This window comes from Heterodontus francisci, chromosome 19, assembly GCF_036365525.1.
Source record: "Heterodontus francisci isolate sHetFra1 chromosome 19, sHetFra1.hap1, whole genome shotgun sequence".
NCBI classification, from domain to species: Eukaryota; Metazoa; Chordata; class Chondrichthyes; order Heterodontiformes; family Heterodontidae; genus Heterodontus; species Heterodontus francisci.
The window spans coordinates 89,323,724-89,344,416 of NC_090389.1; the positions used below are offsets into that span (position 1 = coordinate 89,323,724).

At 45.4% G+C, this 20,693-nt stretch overlaps 1 protein-coding gene across 1 annotated transcript in view; it reads left to right on the forward strand.

Annotated features, from left to right (window-relative positions):
* Positions 1–48: 48 nt before the first annotated feature.
* The window catches only part of xpc (xeroderma pigmentosum, complementation group C), a 40,070-nt gene continuing 19,425 nt past the window's right edge, over positions 49–20,693 (forward strand). The window contains exons 1-7 of the mRNA XM_068052190.1: positions 49–146; positions 6,650–6,860; positions 9,214–9,305; positions 9,986–10,110; positions 12,624–12,704; positions 16,646–16,803; positions 18,514–18,634. Coding sequence (XP_067908291.1) covers positions 110–146; positions 6,650–6,860; positions 9,214–9,305; positions 9,986–10,110; positions 12,624–12,704; positions 16,646–16,803; positions 18,514–18,634 — 825 coding nt within the window. The 5' untranslated portion in view covers positions 49–109. The remainder of the gene's footprint in view (positions 147–6,649; positions 6,861–9,213; positions 9,306–9,985; positions 10,111–12,623; positions 12,705–16,645; positions 16,804–18,513; positions 18,635–20,693) is intronic.

The following is a 20,693-nucleotide window of genomic DNA, read 5'->3' on the forward strand; positions in this document are numbered from 1 at the left end:
TCAACATTACACTTTAAAAGTACTTTTTTTTATTTGTTCACAGGATGTACGCATCGCTGGCCAGGCCAGCATTTATTGCCCATCCCTAATTGCCCTTGAGAAGGTGGTGATGAGCTGCCTTCTTGAACCGCTGCAGTCCATGTGGGGTAGGTACACCCACAGTGCTGTTAGGGAGGGAGTTCCAGGATTTTGACCCAGCGACAGTGAAGGAACGGCGATATTGTTCCGAGTCAGGATGGTGTGTGGCTTGGAGGGGAAATGGCAGGTGGTGATGTTCCCATGCATCTGCTGCCCTTGTCCTTCTAGTTGGTAGAGGTCGCAGGTTTGGAAGGTGCTGTCTTGGTGTGTTGCTGCAGTGCATCTTGTAGATGGTGCACACTGCTGCTGCTATTCTTTGGTGGTGGAGGGAGTGATTATTGAAGTTGAAGGATGGGGTGCCAATCCATTGTAGGATGATGCCTACTCAAGATCGTGAGTTTCTACCATGGGTCTTCATGTGACTGAACAGACCAATTCTCAACCTGCAGATCTTTGGATACATGGGGCAGAATGTCCCACACAGTAGTGGGATCTAAAGTGCCGCTGCTCTACCTCATTATTAAGGTATCATGATGCATGATGCAGTTTGATGGACAAGTTGTTGCCATTTTGCATGATTGGTAGCAAGCTCCTTCCAGTCATCAATGTCAATTCTGCTGTGCCTCAAAGAGAGTTTGAGTGTCATTGAAGTGTTTTCTTTGTCCTTCCCTGGAATGCTGGCCATTTGAGAGTTGATAAAACAGGTCCTAGCAGGTGAGATGGTTTTCGACCATCCAAGCACAGTGTTCAGTCCATCGAGGTTGGTTGTGCAGGAGTTTTGCCTGAATGCTTGTGGAGCTGGCTTCAAGAAGGGACGCTAGCGTTTGTTCGACAGTCCTCCCATTGAATCTGGAGGATGCGGCGGAGGCATTGCTGATGGAATTTCTCTAGTGTTCTTATGTGTCGCTCATACACAGTCCAGGTCTCATTGCAGTACAGGAGTGTGGTGACAACAACTGCTCTGTACACTTGGAGTTTTGTTGACTTGTGACATCTTTGTTGTCAAAAAACACGCTGCCGTTGTTTGTAGAAGGCTAAGCTGGCGCAGCTGATCTGGTGTTGGATCTCCTCATCAGTGGTGGCCTTTTGAGAGGGGTGGCTGCCAAGGTATGGGAAGTGCTCAACATATTCCAAAGTCTCTCTTTCAATATATATGTGGGAGGTGGAATAGATGGCTGACCAGGTGTGGGTTGATATGAGTAATATAAAAGCAAAATACTGCAGATGCTGGAAATCTGAAACAAAAACAACAGTGCTGGAAATACTTAGCAGGTCAGGCAGCATCTGTGGAAAGGGAATCAAAGTTAACATTTCAGGTCTGTGACCTTTCATCAGAACTGGAAACGGTTAGAAAAGAATTAGGTTTTAAGCAAGTGACGGGGAGAGGGGTGGGGGAGAGAACAAAGGGGAAGGTGTTTGATAGGGCAGAGGGCAGGAGAGATTCAATAACAAAGCTGTCCTGGGTCAAAGACAAAGAGTGTGTTAATGCTTGTGGTGAAAGACAAAGCATGAGTCCAGAGAGAGTGTTAATAATGGAATAATGAGCAGCTCTGACTACATGAAAAGCAGGCACGTTGTTAAAACATAAAATATTTTTAAAAAGGCCAGTCACGCTCTGAAGTTATTGAACTCAATGTCAAGTCTACAAGGCTGTAGAGTGCCTAATCGAAAGATCAGGGGCTACTCATTGAGCTTGCGTTGATGTTCACTGAAACACTGGAGCAGGCCAAAGACAGAAATGTTGGCATGAGAGCAGGGGGGGGAGGAGTGTTGAAATGAGTTTTGTTTTGGCAACATTCAAGGACAGGCCAAGTCTCTTGTATGCAGAATTGAAGCGATCGAGAGTGGCTTGTAAATCTGGTGCAGTGTGGGTAATGACACTGCATTCATCTGCAAACTGTAGATCATGTATGTCTATGGTGGTCAGTTTAGTTTTGGCATGGAGGCGACTGAGGTTAAAGAGTTTTCCATCTAGGAAGTATTTACTACTCACACCAGAGGCCAGCTGATCTTTGATGAGGTATTGTCAGAAAGATTGTAAATAGTATGGGGGCTAACACACAGTCTTGCTTGACCCCAGTCTGGATTTTGAAGGTGTCTGTTTCAGATCTCCCACACGACAGTTGCAGTCATTATCATCATGGAGCAATTGCAAGATTGTGATGAAGTTTCTTGGACATCCAAATCTTTGGAGCACAATCCGCTGAGCCTCATGATTTACTGAGTCAAATGCTTTGGTTAGGTCGCTGAATGCAGTGAAGAGCTCCTGCTAGTGTTCTCGACATTTTTCCTGGATTTATCAGGCAACAAAGACCATGTCGGAGGTTCCGCTGGAAGGTTGAAAGCCACACTGTGTCTCTGGGAGGATTTTCCCAGCCACAAAAAGTAGGCAGTTCAGGAGAATACGTGTCAGAGTTTTCCCTGCTATGGACAAGAGAGAAATACCTCCACAGCATGATTTATCTCCCTTCTTGAAGATAGTTACAATTGTCGCATTCCTGAAGTTGGTGTGGGAGTTCTTTTTCTTTCTACATCTGTAGGAGGAGTGCATGGAATCTTGATGTGAGCAAAAGCCACCAGCTTTGAGGACCTCAGCTGGAATACCATCGGATCCGCAGGCTTTGTTGTTTTTCATCTGTTTGATTGCTTGTTGCAGCTCTCCCATCGATGGTGGTTCATCCATGGATTCTATGACTGGATACTAGGGGATAGCCTGAAGAATAACAGCTGCCACTGTGGATTCATGATTGAGGAGTTGTTGAAAATGTTCTTTCCAGCATTGACGGATGACATTGTCATCCATAAGCGAGACACCATCCTGTGAGCGAGGGGGATTTTGTCCATTTGATGTGGTCTATATATGACCCTGGTGGCTTCAAAAAAGCTTTGCATGTCATGATGGTCAGCATTTTGTTGGATCTCTCGGGCTTTCTCTTCCCACCACTTGATTTTATCTTCCTGATTTGTCTTTGGGTGTCAGCCTTGAACAGTTGAAATGCTGCCTTCTTGACTTGCGACCTTGGGTTGTTCTGCCAGGCAATGAAGGCTGCTCGTTTTTGTTCCAGGAGGTTACATATTTCAGCATTATTTTCGTCGAACCAGTCCTGGCGATGACGATGCTTGAACCCAATCGTCTGGACGCAGGAGAGTCTAATACAGCTGACTTTATTTGTTGCCACTGTTCTGAAATCGAGTTGGATGTGTGAAAATTTTCCAGATTGGTTGTGAGCTGCACTTGGAATTCCTTTCTTCGGTCGGGCTGCTTTAGGGCTGAGACATTGATCTTCTTCCTTTTGGACTTTTTGGTCCGGCGATGTTTTTGCTGCTAGGTGGATGTTCATCAATTGAACAAGTCGATGATCTGTCCAGCAGGCATCAGTTTCCTGCATGGATCGAGTGATACAGACATCACTTAGATCTTTGACTCGAATAATGACGTAATCCCGGAGGTGCCAGTGCTTTGATCTAGGATGTCTCCATGTGGTTTTGTATTTGTCCTTCTGACGGAAGACAGTGTTTGTTTTAATGAGGCCTTGCTGAGCACACATTGCCAGCAGGTGGACCCCATTTGCATTGGCTTTTCCCACCCCGTTTTTCCCAATGGTTCCTCTCCAGACATCGGAGTCATGGCCAACCCAGGCATTAAAGTCCCCCAGAAGGATGATCTTTTCTTTTGGGACGGCAGTGAGGACTTCATCATGGTCAGAATACTCCTGCTCCTAGTTCTTATGTTCTTAAGTAAGGGGGGAAATTGCAGAGGCTCTGGCCATACTATTCCAATCCTCCTTAAATGCAGGGGTGGCATCAGAGGACTGGAGAATTGCAAATGTTATTGTGACGGAAATCACACCTGCCAAACGGAAACATTTATTTTGTCACATGGGACACTACTTGAAACTTTTGACTGGACATTGCAAATAACTTTTTTTTTAAAAAAGCTGAGCAGCTGAAAACATGGTTGCACATTTGCATTCTGAGAGACATGAATGGAGAGATCATGGGGGTGCTCCTTGATTCAATTAACAAAATTGGTCTGGACAATAGTGGTGATCAGCATCCTTTAACTGTGTAAGAGCCAGAACTCTCCTCCGCCCCCCCACTGAGTGTGTCTGGAAAGCTTTGAAGTCCAACAACCCTCCCAGAAGCTGCTGTTTCTATAAAAGAGATGGACATATGACCTACCTGCTGGCCAGACTGGGGCTTTCCTTTTGAATTGTGCCTCACAGAAAGGAAAAGACTGCAGCTGGACTGGCAAAAGAAAAGTCGCCCTCGTTCTTGTTCTCTTCCCCCCAGCAAGATCCCAGGGAGCCCACTGTGGCAGTTTGGACTTCAAGACTACAGCCAAGCACCCCTTCAGCCTTCTGGTACCAGGGAAGCAAGTCTGAAATTGTGCACCGGGCCCCAGTGAGAACTCCAAGAGCTTAACTTCAATCAAGAACATGAAAGACAGTATCTGTATTCCATTTATTATGAACTCTACTTCACTACCCCCCACCCCACCGTCCCCCAATTCTTTCTTCCCCTCTGTATCTACTTGTGTGAGTGTGTGCCATTGCATATTTTAGTAATTTTAACTGGATCAGAGCGATAGGGCTAATAAACTTGCATCTTTCTTCTTTAAACTCCAGAAAACCTGATGGTTCATTTTCAATTACAATTAGAGTGCAATGAGCAAGGGCTCGCTGAGAGGGTAAGCTAAAATCACTGTGTTTTAAAAGATAAACCATGTTACGACAAAACCAGGAAATGGGCAAGAGGGGATGCTGAGACCTCTTCCTCACCTGGTCATAACAGTTCCGACACTCATGTTTAAAAAAGGGTGTGAGGATAAATCCAGAAATTACAGGCCAGTCAGTTTAACCTCAGTGGTGGGAAAGCTTTTAGAAATGATAACCTGGGAGAAAATTACAATCACTTGGACAAATGTGGATTAATTAAGGAAAGTCAGCATGGATTTATAAAAGGTAAATCATGTTTAACTAAATTAGTTGAATCACAGAACAAAGAACAGTACAGCACAGGAACAGGCCATTCGGCCCTCCAAGCCTGTGCCGATCTTGATGCCTGCCTAAACTAAAACCTTCTGCACTTCCGGGGACCGTATCCCTCTATTCCCATCCTGTTCATGTATTTGTCAAGATACCTCTTAAACGTCGCTATCGTACCTGCTTCCACCACCTCCCCCGGCAGCAAGTTCCAGGCACTCACCACCCTCTGTGTAAAGAACTTGCCTCGCACATCCCCTCTAAACTTTGCCCCCTCACCTTAAACCTATGTCCCCTAGTAATTGACTCTTCCACCCTGGGAAAAAGCTTCTGACTATCCACTCTGTCCATGCCGCTCATAACTTTGTAAACCTCTATCATGTCACCCCTCCACCTCCGTCGTTCCAGTGAAAACAATCCGAGTTTATCCAACCTCTCCTCATAGCTAATGCCCTCCAGACCAGGCAACATCCTGGTAAACCTCTTCTGTACCCTCTCCAAAGCCTCCACGTCCTTCTGGTAGTGTGGCAACCAGAATTGCACGCAATATTCTAAGTGTGGCCTAACTAAAGTTCTGTACAGCTGCAGCATGACTTGCCAATTTTTATACTCTATGCCCCAACCGATGAAGGCAAGCATGCCGTATGCCTTCTTGACTACCTTATCCACCTGCGTTGCCACTTTCAGTGACCTGTGGACCTGTATGCCCAGATCTCTCTGCCTGTCAATACTCCTGAGGGTTCTGCCATTTACTGTATACTTCCTACCTGCATTACCTCACATTTGTCCGGATTAAACTCCATCTGCCATTTCTCCGCCCAAGTCTCCAACCGATCTATATCCTGTTTGTTGAGGTAACAGAGGGATGAGGGTAATGTGGTTGATGTGGTGTACATGGACTTCCAAAAGGCATTTGATAAAGTGCCACGTTCAGGCTTGTCAGTAAAGTTAAAGCCCATGGAACAAAAGGGACAGTGGCAGCATAGATATGAAGTGGGCTGAGTTACAGAAAATGGAGAGTAGTGGTGAATGGTTGTTTTTCAGGCTGGAGGAAGGTATATGGTGGGGTTCCCCAGGGGGTCAGTATTAAGGCCACTGCTTTTCTTGATCTATATTAATGACCTTGAATTGGGTGTGCAGGGCACAATTTCGAAATCTGTGGATGACACAAAACTTGACAGTATTGTGAACTGTGAGGATAGTGATAGACTTCAAGAGGACATGGTGGAATCTCTATTATTTGCCTTAATCACTCCCTGTGGTAGTGAGTTCCACACTCTGGTTAAAGAAGCTTTTCCTGAATTCCCTATTGGATTTCTTGGTGACTATCTTATATTGATGGCTTCTAGATAAGCTCTTCCTCACAAGTGAAAGCACTTTGTGTCTACTGTATCAAAACCTTTCATCATTTTAAAGACCTCTATTCGGTTTCTATGCAGGCGTAGGCTAATGGGACATTAATCAGCCAGTTGGTCATTCATGGTCATTTTCCAGTGCCAGAGCCACTTGACTAGTACCCAATTATTAAGGCAGCTAATATATTTTCATGCACTCTGAAGCCTCCCGTTTATTCTTCTGATGAACAGATGACGATAGCCAGGACTTTGAACCTGAAAAGCCTCCATTGAGATCCAGAGTCCGTGGAAAGGGAGCAGTGAAGCAGGAAATCTGCCGGGCCCCTGGGCGTAATAGCGCCGGAGGAAAGAAACCGTCAAAGGCAAGGGGTAGGGGAGGATGCCCCTCAGTCAAGGAAGAAAGCGGCAAAGAGATTAAACGTGATGCAGCTCCCGTGGGGAGGTAGGCTTTAGCTCATGTGGTTATTCGCTTCCCACGGTGAAATGAACAGAACTGTAACAGATTGTAATTCAAGGTTGGGTTTGGGATGGAGAATAAGTTCACGCCAGTCCTCTCTCAGGCACAGTTGGAGCACCAGCTAACTTCATTTACATAAGGGAGCACAATTATTTTAGCACTTTAAAAAAAATTCTTTTCATGGGATGTGAGTGTCACTGGCAAGGCCAGCATTTGTTGCCCATCCCAAATTGTCCTTGACAACTGAGTTGCTTGCTAGGCCATTTCAGAGGGCAGTTAAGAGTCAACCACATTGCTGTGGGTCTGGAGTCACATGTAGGCCAGAATGGGTAAGGACGACAGATTTCCTTCCTTAAAGGACAGTCGTGAACCAGATAGGTTTTTACGACAGTCGATTATAGTTTCATGACACCATTAGCTTTCAATTCCCAATTCCAGATTTTTTATTAGTTGAATTTAAATTCCACCAATTGTCTTGGTGGGATTTGAACCTAACATCAGTCATTGGAAAGATGCTGGAAATCATTATTAAAGATGTCTTAATGTTGCACTTGGAAAAGCATAGTGTGATTAGAACAAGTCAGCATGGTTTTACTAAAGGGAGATCCTGTTTGACAAATTTATTAGAGTTTTTTGAGGATGTAACTCGTCGGGTAGATAAAGGGGAACCAGTAGATGTAATATATCTGGATTTTCAAAAGGCATTTGATAAGGTGCCACATAAAAGATTAATAGGCAAGATAAGGGTTCATGGTGTTGGGGGTAATATATTAGCGTGGATAGAGGATTGGTTAACAGACAGGAAGCAGAGAGTGGGCATAAATGGGGCATTTTCATGTTGGCAGGCAGTGAATAGTGAGGTGCCGCAAGGAGCGGTGCTGGGGCCTCAGCTATTTACACTTTATATTAATGACTTGGATGAAGAGACAGAGATAATGTATCCAAGTTTGCTGATGATACAAAGCTCGGTGGAAAGGTAAGCTGCGGGGAGATATAGACATGTTAAGTGAGTGGGCAACAAGATGGCAAATGGAGTATAATTTAGGGAAGTGTGAAGTTGTTCATTTTGGTTGTAAAAAATAGAAAAGCAGAATATTTTTTAAAAGGTGTGAAACTGGTAAGTGTTGATGTTCAGAGAGACTTGGGGGTACTCATACAAGGAGTGCACAAAGTTAACATGCAGGTGCAGCAGGCTATTAGGAAAGCAAATGGCATGTTGGCCTTTATTGCAAGGAGATTGGAGTACAGGAATAAAGAATTCTTACTAAAATTGTACAGGGCTTTGGTGAGACCGCACCTGGAATACTGTGTGCAGTTTTGCTCTCCGCATTTAACAAAGGATATACTTGCACTGGAGGCAGTGCATCGAAGATTTACTAAATTGATCCCTGGGATGAGGGGGTTGTCCTGTGATGAGAGGCTGAGTAAATTGGGCCTATATTCTCTGAAGTTTAGAAGAATGAGAGGGGATCTAATTGAGACACACAAGATTCTGAAAGGGCTTGATAGGATAGAAGCTGAGAGATTGTTCCCACTGGTCAGGGAATCTAGAACGCGGGGACACAGTCTCAGGATAAGGGGTCAATCATTCAGGACTGAGATGAGGAGAAATTACTTCACTCAGAGGGTTGTGAATCTTTGGAATTCTCTACCCCAGAGGGTTGTGGATGCTCCATCACTGAATACATTTAAGGCTGGGAAAGATGGATTTTTGGTCTCACATGGAATCGAGGGATATGAGGAGCGGGCAGGAAAGTGGAATTGAAGCCCAAGATCAGCCATGGTCGTATTGAATAGCGGAGCAGGCTCGATGGGCCATATGGTCTACTCCTGCTCCTATTTCTTGTGTTCTTGAACCCATGTCCCCAAGGCATTAGCCTGGACTGCTAGATCACTAGTTCAGTGAGATTACCACTACACCACCGTCTCCCTTCACTTAGTATCCCTTCATGAGCAGATTTAAATAAAATTGGATCAGAGAGCTCTGAAGAATTTTGAAATGGGTCAGCCTTTAGATCACCAGAGTTTAGAACATTTATCGTAGAAAGAGAATATTTTCTTCGTTCCACACACACTAAAGTAAAAACAGATACCCGTCATTAGATGTATGGCTTTTCCGTCACTTATTGAATGACAGCTGGATTTGCAAGCACTGTGGTTATCAGAGCCCAACCATGCCCTGTCCAGGGGCACTGAGACATATAACAGCACTGCCAACAGCTCAGAGAAAAGCACTGAGCTCAGCGCAGGCTGGGGATGCAATCCGTGATCTTCCTATCTCGGTGCTACTGGATCTAATGATAATTAAATTCTCTCTCAAATCTCCTCTTTATGTCAGTTTGATAGACCGATCGAAGAAGCAGGAAGAAGGTAGTTCGCAGGAAGATGAGAGTACTGAGGACAGTGAAGATGAGTGGGAGGAAGTGGAAGGTAAGTTACTAATTCATATCACTGACTAGCGGGAGGTAATTTAACCTGACCCGCCCAGTGGGAGCAGCTCGTGTTCAACCCAGTTTACACCCAAGCCTAATTTGCGGTCCATTTCTGGACCTGCCCTGGGAGTATTTGATGGGGACAGTGTAGAGGGAGCTTTACTCTGTATCTAACCCCGTGCTGTACCTGTTCTGGGAATGTTTGATGGGACAGTGTAGAGGGAGCTTTACTCTGTATTAAACCCTGTGTTGTACCTCTCCTGCGAGTGTTTGATGCTGGTTCAGAGCCACCTTCTGTCACTCTGAAACAAAAACAGAAAATGTGGGTCAAGCAGCATCTGTGAAGAGAGAAACAGAGTTAAATGTTTCAGGTCAATGACCTTTCATCAGGACCTGACATCATCGACCTGAAACGTTAATGCTGCTTTTGTCTTCACAGTTGATGCCTGACCTGCTGAGTATTTTCAGAATTTTCTGTTTTTGTTTCAGATTTCCATCATCCACAGTATTTTGCTTTTGTTTCTGTCACTCTTTGTGGGGTAATAGAGGGTTCATGCCCATGTCCAGAGAGCCAAACATTGCTTGAGGTTTGAGTCCTTGACAGACAGTTGAGTGAGTGACTTCAGTGGTGTGAAGTGCAGCAGAGTTAATCATCCCTTTGTTTCCCTTTCTGCACAGAGCTCCAGAACGTCATGCCAGAAGAACCATCGGCCTCACCCTTTCCTGAACCCACCCTTCCTGCAAAGCCGCTGGAGATTGAAATTGAAACTCCAGCGCAGGCCAAGAAAAGAGAGAGCAGGCATGTGACTTATAATCTCTTTAGAATTTGCTACTACTGTTGTTAGTCTTACACAGCCTGATAGCTTCTCTTTATGCCCAGTGGGTAGCCTTCTCCCTCTGAGTGACCGTTGTTTCTTTTACGTCCACCTGAGAGGGCCGACTGGGTCTCTGTTTAACATCACATCTGAAACATGGCATCTCTGACAGAGCAGCACTCTCTCAGTACTGGCACTGGGAGTGTCAATGTGCTCAAGGCTTTGGAGTGGGGCCTGAACCCGCAACCTTCTAGCTCAGAGAAACGCTTAAGTTATTGGGTTTGAAGAAGAGGAGGGTGGTGTGGGCATTGAATGGCCTGTTTAAGTCACACTCCAGAGACTCCAGCCATAATCCAGGCTGACACCCTTCAGGGCCAGTGCTGAGGAAGCTCTGCACTGTCAAGTGTCGTCTTTCAGTAGGGGAAGGGTCCAGAACAAGGGGGTATGATTTTAAAATTAGAGACAGGCCATTCTGGGATATGTCAGGAAACGCTTCTTCACACGAAGGGGAGTGGAAACCTGAAACACTCTCCCAAAAAAGCTGTTGAGGCTGAGGTTCAATTGAAAATTTCAAAACTGGAATTGATAGATTTATGTTCGGGTATTAAGGGTCAGCGGCGCTTGAGATGGCCTGGCCATGTGAGCCGCATGGAAGATGGCAGGATCCCCAAGGACACGTTGTACAGCGAGCTCGTCACTGGTATCAGACCCACCTGCCGTCCATGTCTCCGCTTTAAAGACGTCTGCAAACGCAACATGAAGTCCTGTGACATTGATCACAAGTCGTGGGAGTCAGTTGCCAGCGATCGCCAGAGCTGGCGGGCAGCCATAAAGGCGGGGCTAAAGTGAGGCGAGTCGAAGAGACTTAGCAGTTGGCAGGAAAAAAGACAGAAGCGCAGGGGGAGAGCCAACTGTGTAACAGCCCCGACAACCAATTTTATCTGCAGCACCCGTGAAGAGTCTGTCACTCTAGTATTGGCCTTTATAGCCACTCCAGGCGCTGCTCCACAAACCACTGACCACCTCCAGGCGCTTACCCATTGTCTCTCGAGACAAGGAGGCCAAAGAAGATTAAGGGATATGGAACCCAGGTGGGTAGATGGAGTTGAGAATCAGATCAGCAATGTTTTCATCGAATGACGGAACAGGCACGATGGGCTGAATGGCCTCCTGCTGTTTCATTTGTTTGGATGAGAGTTTAAAATGTGTCTGTTCCACTGGAACTTCAAAATCCCACGACAGTACTGGACATAGAGCAGGGAACGCCCCTTGGTCTCCTGGACAACATTACTCCCTCAACCACTGCCACCTGGAGCATACTTATCTGCTCATTCACCTGACTGCCCAGCGAGGCACTACTTGTGGTCATAAGAACATAAGAGCTAGGAGCAGGAGTAGGCAATTCAGCCCCTCGAGCCTGCTCCGCCATTCAATACGATCATGGCTGATCTCATCTATGCCTCAACTCCACTTTCCTGCCCATTCTCCATAATCCTTCAACCCCTTACTAATTAAAAATCTGTCTATCTCCTCCTTAAATTTACTTAATGTCCTGGCATCCACTGCACTCTGGGGTAGTGAATTCCACAGACTCACAACCCTTTGAGAGAAGTAATTTCTCCTCATCTCTGTTTTAAATCTGCTACCCCTTATCCTAAAACTATGACCTCTTGTTCTAGATTGCCCCACCAGAGGAAACATCCTCTCTACGTCTACGTTGTCAATCCCCTTAATCATCTTATATACCTCAATTAGATCTCCTCTCACTCTTCTAAACAAAACTGCTCAATCTCTTCGTAAGACAAACCCTTCATCCCTGGAATCATGGTCAGAATGTCTTTGTTAATTAACAATACTTTCACTTCAGCAAGTAATTTATGTGACTTTGCAGAGACATGATAAGGCACTGTACAAATTATATAGAGAAAATCGAGGCTACAGCATGGAAACAGGCCATTCAATGCCCACACCAGCCTCCTCCTCTTCAAACCCGACTTGAGTCTTTCTCCGAGATAGAAGATTGTGGTTTCAGGCCCCACTCCAAAATCAGTGACACTCCCAGTGCCAGTACTGAGAGAGTGCTGCACTGTCAGAGGTGCTGTGTTTCAGATGGGACATTAAAATGAAGCCCTGTCTGCCTTCTCGGGTGGACGGAAAAGAAACAACGGCCACTGTTTCGAAGAAGAGCAGGGGAGTTCTCCCTGGTGTCCTGGCCAATATTTATCCCTCAATCAACATCACTAAAACAAATTATCTGGTCATTTATCACATTGCAGTTTGTGGGAGCTTGCTATTTGCAAATCATCTGCTGCGTTTCCTACATTACAACAGTGACTACACTTCAAAAGTACTTATTTGGCTGTAAAATGCTTTGAGATGTCCTGTGGTTGTGAAAGGCACTATAGAAATGCAAGTTGGTTCTTTTCCTGTCATTTAAACCTTTTATGATGAATCAAATCTGCTATCCATTTTGTACTGTAACCTTTGTGCTATACAGACAGAAGAGAGAGGTTCAATTTGAGGATTATCTCCGTCGAATGATAAACCGTTTTACTAGGAACCTACGCATGGACATTCACAAGGTATGTACATGAACCCAGGATACAGTGCTTTACGTTTGAAACTTAGAAAATGTGGACTTTAGGGATTTGCCAAAGGGCTCAATCAGTGAAGAGTGGGTCCAATCAGCGGAACTAATCTTAATCACTGGCCTGGGCTCAGTCAGCTGATCACTAGAGAGTTGCGAGTGCCCGCTGACCTAAACAGGCTGCTGGTCCAGCAATGCCTCAATTTTAAAATTCTCAGCCTTCTTTTCAAATCCCTCTATGGCCTTGCTCCTCCCCACCTCTGTAATTTCCTCCAGCCCTACATCCCTCCGAGATCTCTGCGCTCTTCCAATTCTGGCGTCTTGTGCAACCTTGATTTTCATCACTCTACCATTGGTGATTGTGCCTTCAGCTGCCTAGGCCCTAAGCTTTGGAATTCCCTCCCTAAACATCTCCACCTCTCTCTCCTTTTAAGATGCTTCTTTAAGGCTACCTCTTTGACCGAGCTTTTGGTCACTTGTCCCTTATATCTGTGTCAAATTCTGTTTGATAACACTGCTGTAAGGTGCTATATAAATGCAAGTTGGTGTAGGTTCCTCAGGACCACTGGGTAAATTAAGTTAAGGTTCCTGCTTCTGATCACTATTCAGTGACTGGCTGGAATGCGCATTTGTCTGAGCATTAATTGGGTTAGGCTGTGATGCTGTCTATGACTGAATAGCCTGCCAGACACTCCCTATTTAGGCTTGTGCATGAAGAAAAAGGTCGACATGCTGAGGGGCTGACTATGCCCATGGAACCTGTACTCCACTGAGAGTCAGCACCTTCAGGAGAGGAGGGATCTCTATGACACATGTTGACTGACACACTGTGCCAGAGTGGGAAGCAATCTCGCCTCTTGAGTCATGAGACTGTGGGTTCAAGTCCCATTCTAGACACCATAATCCAGGCTGACACTGCCAATGCTGTATTGAGGGAGTGCTGCACTGCCAGAGGTGTCGTTTTACAGGTGAGGCATCAAACCAAGGCCCTATCTGCCCTCTCGGTACAAGATTTCATGGCCGCTATTGGAAGAATCACAGAATTGTTACAGTGCGGAAGGAGGCCATTCAGCTCGGTGTCCGCACCGGCTCTCCGAAAGAGCAATTCCCTCAGTTCCATTCCCGTGCCTTCTCCCCGTAACCCTGCATATTCTTCCTTTTCATATAACTGTCTCGTTCCCTTTTGAATGCTTCAATTGAACCTGCCTCCACCACGTTCTCAGGCACCGCATTCCAGACCTTAACCGTTTTCTGCGTGAGAAAGTTTTTCCTCATGTCACTTTTGCTTCTCTTACCAAATACTTTAAATCTGAAGAAGAGCTGGGGAGTTCTCCCAGGTGTCCTGGACTAATATTTATTCCTCAACCAATATCACTAAAACAGATTATCTGGTCATTTACTGCTGTTTGTGGGATCTTGACGTTTCAGGTCGATGACCTTTCATCAGTACGAAGGGGAGATTTGATCACACAATCTCACTGGATTGTTACAGCACAGAAGGAGGCCATTAAGCCCGTCACGTCCATGCTGGCTCTCCAAAAGAGTAGTTTATCTAGTGCCACTTCTGTGCCTTCTCCCTGTAACCCTGCACATTCTTCCTTTTCAATAATAATCCAATTCCCTCTTGAAAGCCTCAATTGAACCTGCCTCCATCACACTCTCAGGCAGTGCAGTCCAGATCCTAACCACTCGCTGCATGTAAATGTTTTTCCTCATGTTGCCATGGTTTCTTTCACCAATTACTTTAAATCTGTGCCCTCTTGTTCTTGATCCTTCCACCAATGGGAACAGTTTTGCCATATCTACTCTATCCAGACCCCTCATGATTTTGAACACCTCTATCAAATCTCCTCTCAACCTTCTCTTCAAGGAAATCAAGTCCCAACTTCTGTGATCTATCTTCGTAACTGAACCATTCTCATGAATCTTTTCTGCACTCTCTCTAATACCTTCACATCTTTCCTAAATTGTGGTGCCCAGAACTGGATGCAATACTCCAGTTGAGGCCGAACCAGTGTTTTATACAATTTTAACATAACGTCCTTGCTTTTGTACTCAGTGCCCCTATTAATAAATACTGTATGCTTTATTAACCCCTCTCTCAATCCGTCCTGCCACCTTCAATGATTTATGCACATATGCACTCGGGTCCCTCTGCTCCTGTACCCACTTTAGAATTGTACCCTTTATTTTATATTGTCACTCTGCATTCTTCGTACTAAAATATATCACTTCAGACTTCTCAACATGAAATTTCATCTGCCACTTGTCTCTCTATTCTACCAACCTGTCTATGTCCTTTTGAAGTTCTGCACCAGGGTTGTTCAACATACGGCCCACGGGCCTAGATCCGGCCCGCCAAAGGTTTCCATCCAGCTGGCGGATGTATTTCAGAGATGATAAATTTTCCATTGTCGTCGTCTCTCAGACCGGCTTTAAAAAAAAATTACGCAGTCAGTTTCACAACCGACAGGTGCTGAAGCAGGAGCGTGCTACCCAACATCGGACCGATTCGGGGTTTTCCGGTGGGCTTTTGAATAAAAGTCAGGGGGGTGGGGGGGGAGGGCAGAGAGCGAGAGAGGGGGAAGGGAGAGAGCAAGAGAGGAAGAGGGCAGAGAGCCAGAGCTTGGGGGGTGGGGGGGGGACACACAGAGAGCGGGGGAACACAGACAGAGAGAGTAATCAAGATCACTCCTGACAGATGGACATCTATCCGGAAATCTCCACACAATTCTTGTAGCGATATTGACTACTCGTGCAAGCACAAAATGCCAGATAGCTCACTAAATCCGTGTCTAATTTAGTGATGAGAAAGCAAGTCAATAAATTAATCTTATTTAAAGCTTCTTCACAAAAATGCAGCTTTGTTGTTGTTTTGATTAATAGTATGATAAATTTTAATACCTTTATCTTTCCAAAATTGTCTCACCGGCCCCCTATTTAAGACAAAAATTGTAATGTGGCCCCCCACGCAAAAAGGTTGGACACCCCTGTACTACACTGCCGTCCCCACTGTTCACAATGCTTCCAAGTTTCATGTCATCCGCAAACCTTTAAATTGTGTTCTGTGCACCAAGGGCTATGTCAATAATATATATCAGGAACAACGTGTTAAGAATCATGAAGGGTTTTGATAGAGTAAATAAGGAGAAACTGTTTCCAGTGGCAGGAGGGTTGGTAACCAGAGGACACAGATTTAAGGTAATGGACAAAAGAACCAGAGGTGACATGAGGAAATATTTATGTTCGCAGCAAGTTGTGATCTGGAACGCGTTGCCTGAAAGGGCGGTGGAAGCAGATTCAGTAATAACTTTCAAAAGAGATTTGGATAAGTACTTGATTGGGGGGGAAAAATGCTCCCATGGGGAAAAAGCAGGGGAGTGAGACTAACTGGATAGCACTACTAAAGAGCCAGTACAGGCACGATGGGCTGAATGCCCTTTGTTGTATCATTCTATTCTATATATACCAATCGGGATGGATTGAACAGGCTGGGACTCTTTTCTAGAAAAGAGAAGATTTACATATAGCAAGTTCCCACAAACAAATGGAAGGGGTTTTTATAGAAGATGTTTCCACTTGTGGGGGAGACCAGAACTAGAAGCCATAAATATAAGAAAATCACTAATAAATCCAGTAGGGATTTCAGGAGAAACCTCTATACCCAAAGTGTGGTGAGAATGGGGAACTCACTGGAGTAGTTGAGGTGAATAGTATAGATGCATTTAAGGGGAAGCTAGGTAAACATGAGGAAGAAAAGAATAGAAAGACATCTTGATAGGGTGAGATGAAGTAGGATGGGAAGAGGCTAGTGTGGAGCACAAACACCAGCATTGTCTGGTTTGCCGAATGGCATGTTTCTGTACTGTAAATACTGTGATATACCTACTGCTGAATTTGCAACCTTTGATCTTTTGGTTGTCCTTCCTGCTGCAGGTGCACCTTCTGTGTCTGTTGGCCAACGGTATGTTCCGGAACAGGACGTGCAATGAGCCGGAGCTTCGGGCCATGGCGCTGTCCCTGATACCTGCCGAACTCGCCAAGGTACCAGCTGGCTGCGTGGAGATTTCGTACATCTCCAATCTGCTCAAGTGGTAAGCCAATGAGTGTGGCATGTCTATCACCTCCCAAGGTGACTAAAAGCAGGAATGAGAGGTAGAGAGGGAATTCTAGAGCTTGGGACCAAGGCAGCTGAAGGCACGTACACCAACGGTGGCACGATTAAAGTCTGGAATGGTCAAAAGACCAGAATTGGAGGAGCGCAGAGGTCTGAGGGTTGTGGAGCTGAAGGAGATTACAGAGATAGGGAGGGGTGAGGCAATGGAAGGATTTGAAAACAAGGATGAGAATTTTAAAATTGAGTCATTTTTACCAGGAAAGTGGCCAGTTCTACCCAGGGTTTGGTGATTAACAACCTTTCTACTAACCAAAGCTAAATAGTTCTGAGAAATTGGGTCCTATAGCATCCAGTTCTCCTGAGAGCTGTTTATAAATATCCCCTCCCCTTGCTGTGATACTGAGCCACTGGGAGCAGGCCCATTTCTGACTTGTACTGAGCTAGTTGAATTCAATCAGAAACAAGTCCAATTTCCATGATCTTTCTCCAGAATCAATTGGCATCATTATGGACGCTCCTTCTCCACTACTCCCAATATAGTTATACCCTTCCCACATTGTCCTTTATCTGAAGGGTGATGGAATACAAAGGGGAGAAAGTGATGCTTCAGTTGTACAGATTCTTGGTCGGACCCCAGCAGGAGTACTATGTTCAGTTGGGGAGATGGTGGCGTAGTGGTAATGTCGCTGGGCTAGTAATCCAGAAACCCAAACTAATACTGTGGAAACACTGATTTCAAATCCCACCACAGCAGTTGGTGGAATTTAAATTCTGGGAAAAAATCTGGAATTGAAAGCCAGTCTCAGTAATGGTAACCATGAAACTACCACCGATTGTCGTAAAAACCCATCTGGTTCACTAATGTCCTTTAGGGAAGGAAATCTGCCATCCTTACCTGGTCTGGCCTGCAGGTGACTCCAGACCTACAGCAATGTGGTTGACTCTTAACTGCCCTCTGAATTCAGTTGTCAAGGGCAATTAGGGATGAGTAACAAATGCTGTCCTTGCCAGCGATGCCCACATCCCATGAAGTGAATAAATTTTAGTGAAAAGGTTTTGGCACTACACTTCAGATATTTTGACCTTGGATTCAAGAGAATTCTATTGGGGCTTAAAGGATTAAAATTGAGGCCAGGTTGCATGTCTTGGGCTTGTAATCCCTCGAGTATAGAAGGTTGACAGGTGATCTGATGGAGGTGTTTAAATGATATATGGGTAGACACAGAAACTGTTTCCTCTTCTGGGGAATCCAGAACAAGGGGGAATAACCTTATAATTAGAGCCAGGCTGTTTAGGGGTGATGTCAGGAAGCACTTCTTCACACAAAGGGTAGTGGAAATCTGGAACTCTCTCCCACAAAAAAACTGTGGATGCTGGGGGTCAATTGAAGATGTTGAAACTGAGATTGATTTTTGTTGGGTAAGTATATTAAGGGATATGGAGCACAGGCAGTTAAATGGAGTTGAGTCACAGAACAGCCTGATGTAGTTGAATGCTGGAACAGGCTTTAGGGGCTAAATGGCCTCCTTCTGTTCCTTTGACCAGAAATACAATGGACTCCAAAGGTGTCTGGACATTGCCCGGTACAGCAACCATCTTTTCATTTCAGCTTCGTCCCTCTAGTAATGCAGCTCAGTATCTGTTATCACCCAGTTCATCGTTAACTTTAGTCTTTTTCTGTTAACAGGTTTGTGTCAGCCTTTGAGTTTGACCCCTCCCTCCCCAATGATGAGACGGACACTCTGCTCACGGTGCTGAAGAAGAGATTCAGCAGCCGCTGTGCGAAGAATGAGCAAGAAATGGTTCATGTGTGTATTCTCTGCGTAACCAGCAACGATGCATCGCTGAGTTCTCTGTACTTTGCACTCCAAAAGGCTGCCTTAGCCCTTACCAAATAGGATCACCTCCTCCTCCCTCCCCAATCCTCCCCCTCTCCCCAACGCCCCCTTCTCTTCATCTCTTCCACCCTCCATCTCCTACCCCTGTACACATCCAATGGCCAGTTTAGTGCAGGAAAAGGGCCAGTGTTGTGCACACGGCCGCATTTGTTCCCTGTAAGAACCCTACAGCCGGCAGAGGGGACTTTTATCACACTGCTCCTGATTGCAGTGATTTGGGACATAACACTCTGGTTACAGTTAATTAATATAATAATATACATCATGGCTGAATTCTCTCCTGCTCCTACTTTCAGAAACAGTAGAAACACAGAAGTAAAATAATCAGATAGAAACCAATCAGACACCAGGAAAAATAAAATCCAAGCGACCATAGCCCCTAACCCTTCCCTCCCCCATTACACCTGGACTCTGTGTCCCATCTTTTTTCCTCCTTCCCCTCCTCTCTTTCCCGCTGTCCCTTCTTCGCCCTTGCATGCTCTCTCTCCGCCCCTGCTCGCTCGCTTCCCCCTGTCTTGCCTCACTTTCTGACTCACCCCCCACTTGCGCTGTCCTCTTCTGTTGCTTCTATCCCTCTTCCTCATTCTCCCTCTTGCTCTCTCTCTCTCTCTCTCTCTCTCCTGTCCCCCATCTCTCTCTTCCATCCCCCGTCTGCCCCGTTCCCTTATTTTTCTCTTGTTCTATCTCTTGCCCCCACACTTGTTATCTCCCTCTCTTTTTATTCCCTCTATCCCTCTTCCTCGATCCTTCACTGTCCATCTCTCCCCTCTCTCTCTCTCCGCCCCCTCTCTCTCTCTCCGCCCCCTCTCTCTCTCTCCGCCCCCCCCCCTCTCTCCGCCCCCCCCCCCCTCTCTCTCTCTCCACCTCCCAAGCCTCGGCATCCATTCCCCTTACTCCACCCGTGCCATATTCCTTCGTTTCCATCAACAGGAGACACTTAGCAGGAAAAGGGTGGAGAAGCTTGTCTTGTTTTTTTGACCATGAGACACACCAAGAGAAATGACGAGTGCCAAGATATTGGAGAAACATGAGATCATGAACATATGATTTAGGAGCAGGAGTAGGCCACTTGGCTCCTCAAGCCTGCTCTGCCATTCAACAAAAACATGGCTGCTCTGATTGTTAAGGTTTTGCTGCATGAAAAGGTTTTTCCTCATATCACCTTTGCTTCTCTTACCAAATACTTTAAATCTGTGCCCTCTCGTTTTCGATCCTTTCATGAGTGGGAACAGTCTCTCTCTATCTACTCTGTCCAGACTTCTCATGATTTTGAATACCTCTATCAAATCACCTCTCAGCCTTCTCTTCTCCAAGGAAAACAGTCCTAACTTCTCCAATCTATCTTCATAACTGAAATTCCTCATCACTGGAATCATTCTCCTGAATCTTTTCTGTACTCTCTCCAATTCCCTCAATTCTTTCCTAATGTGCAGCGCCCAGAATTGGACGCAATACTCTGGCTGAGGATGAACTTGTGTCTTATACAAGTTTAACGTATCTTCCTTGCTCTTGTACTTTATGCCCCTATTAATAAAGCTCAGGATACTGTATGCTTTATTAACTGCTGTTTCAACCTGTTCCGCCACCATACTTGAAACAATATGTAAATAGTCCAACTAAGGATGGGGCCATTCTGGACCTGGTATTGGGGAATGAGCCCGGCCAGGTGGTCGGAGTTTCAGTGGGGGAGCATTTCGGGAGCAGTGACCATAATTCCATAAGTTTTAAGGTACTTGTGGATAAGGATAAGAGTAGTCCTTGGGTAAAGGTGCTAAATTGGGGGAAGGCTAATTATAACAATATTAGGCAGGAACTGAAGAATTTAGATTGGGGGTGGCTGTTTGAGGGTAAATCAACATCTGACATGTAGGAGTCTTTCAAACGTCAGCTGATCAGAATCCAGGACCAGCATGTTCCTGTGAGGAAGAAGGACAAGTTTGGCAAGTTTCGGGAAGCTTGGATAACACTG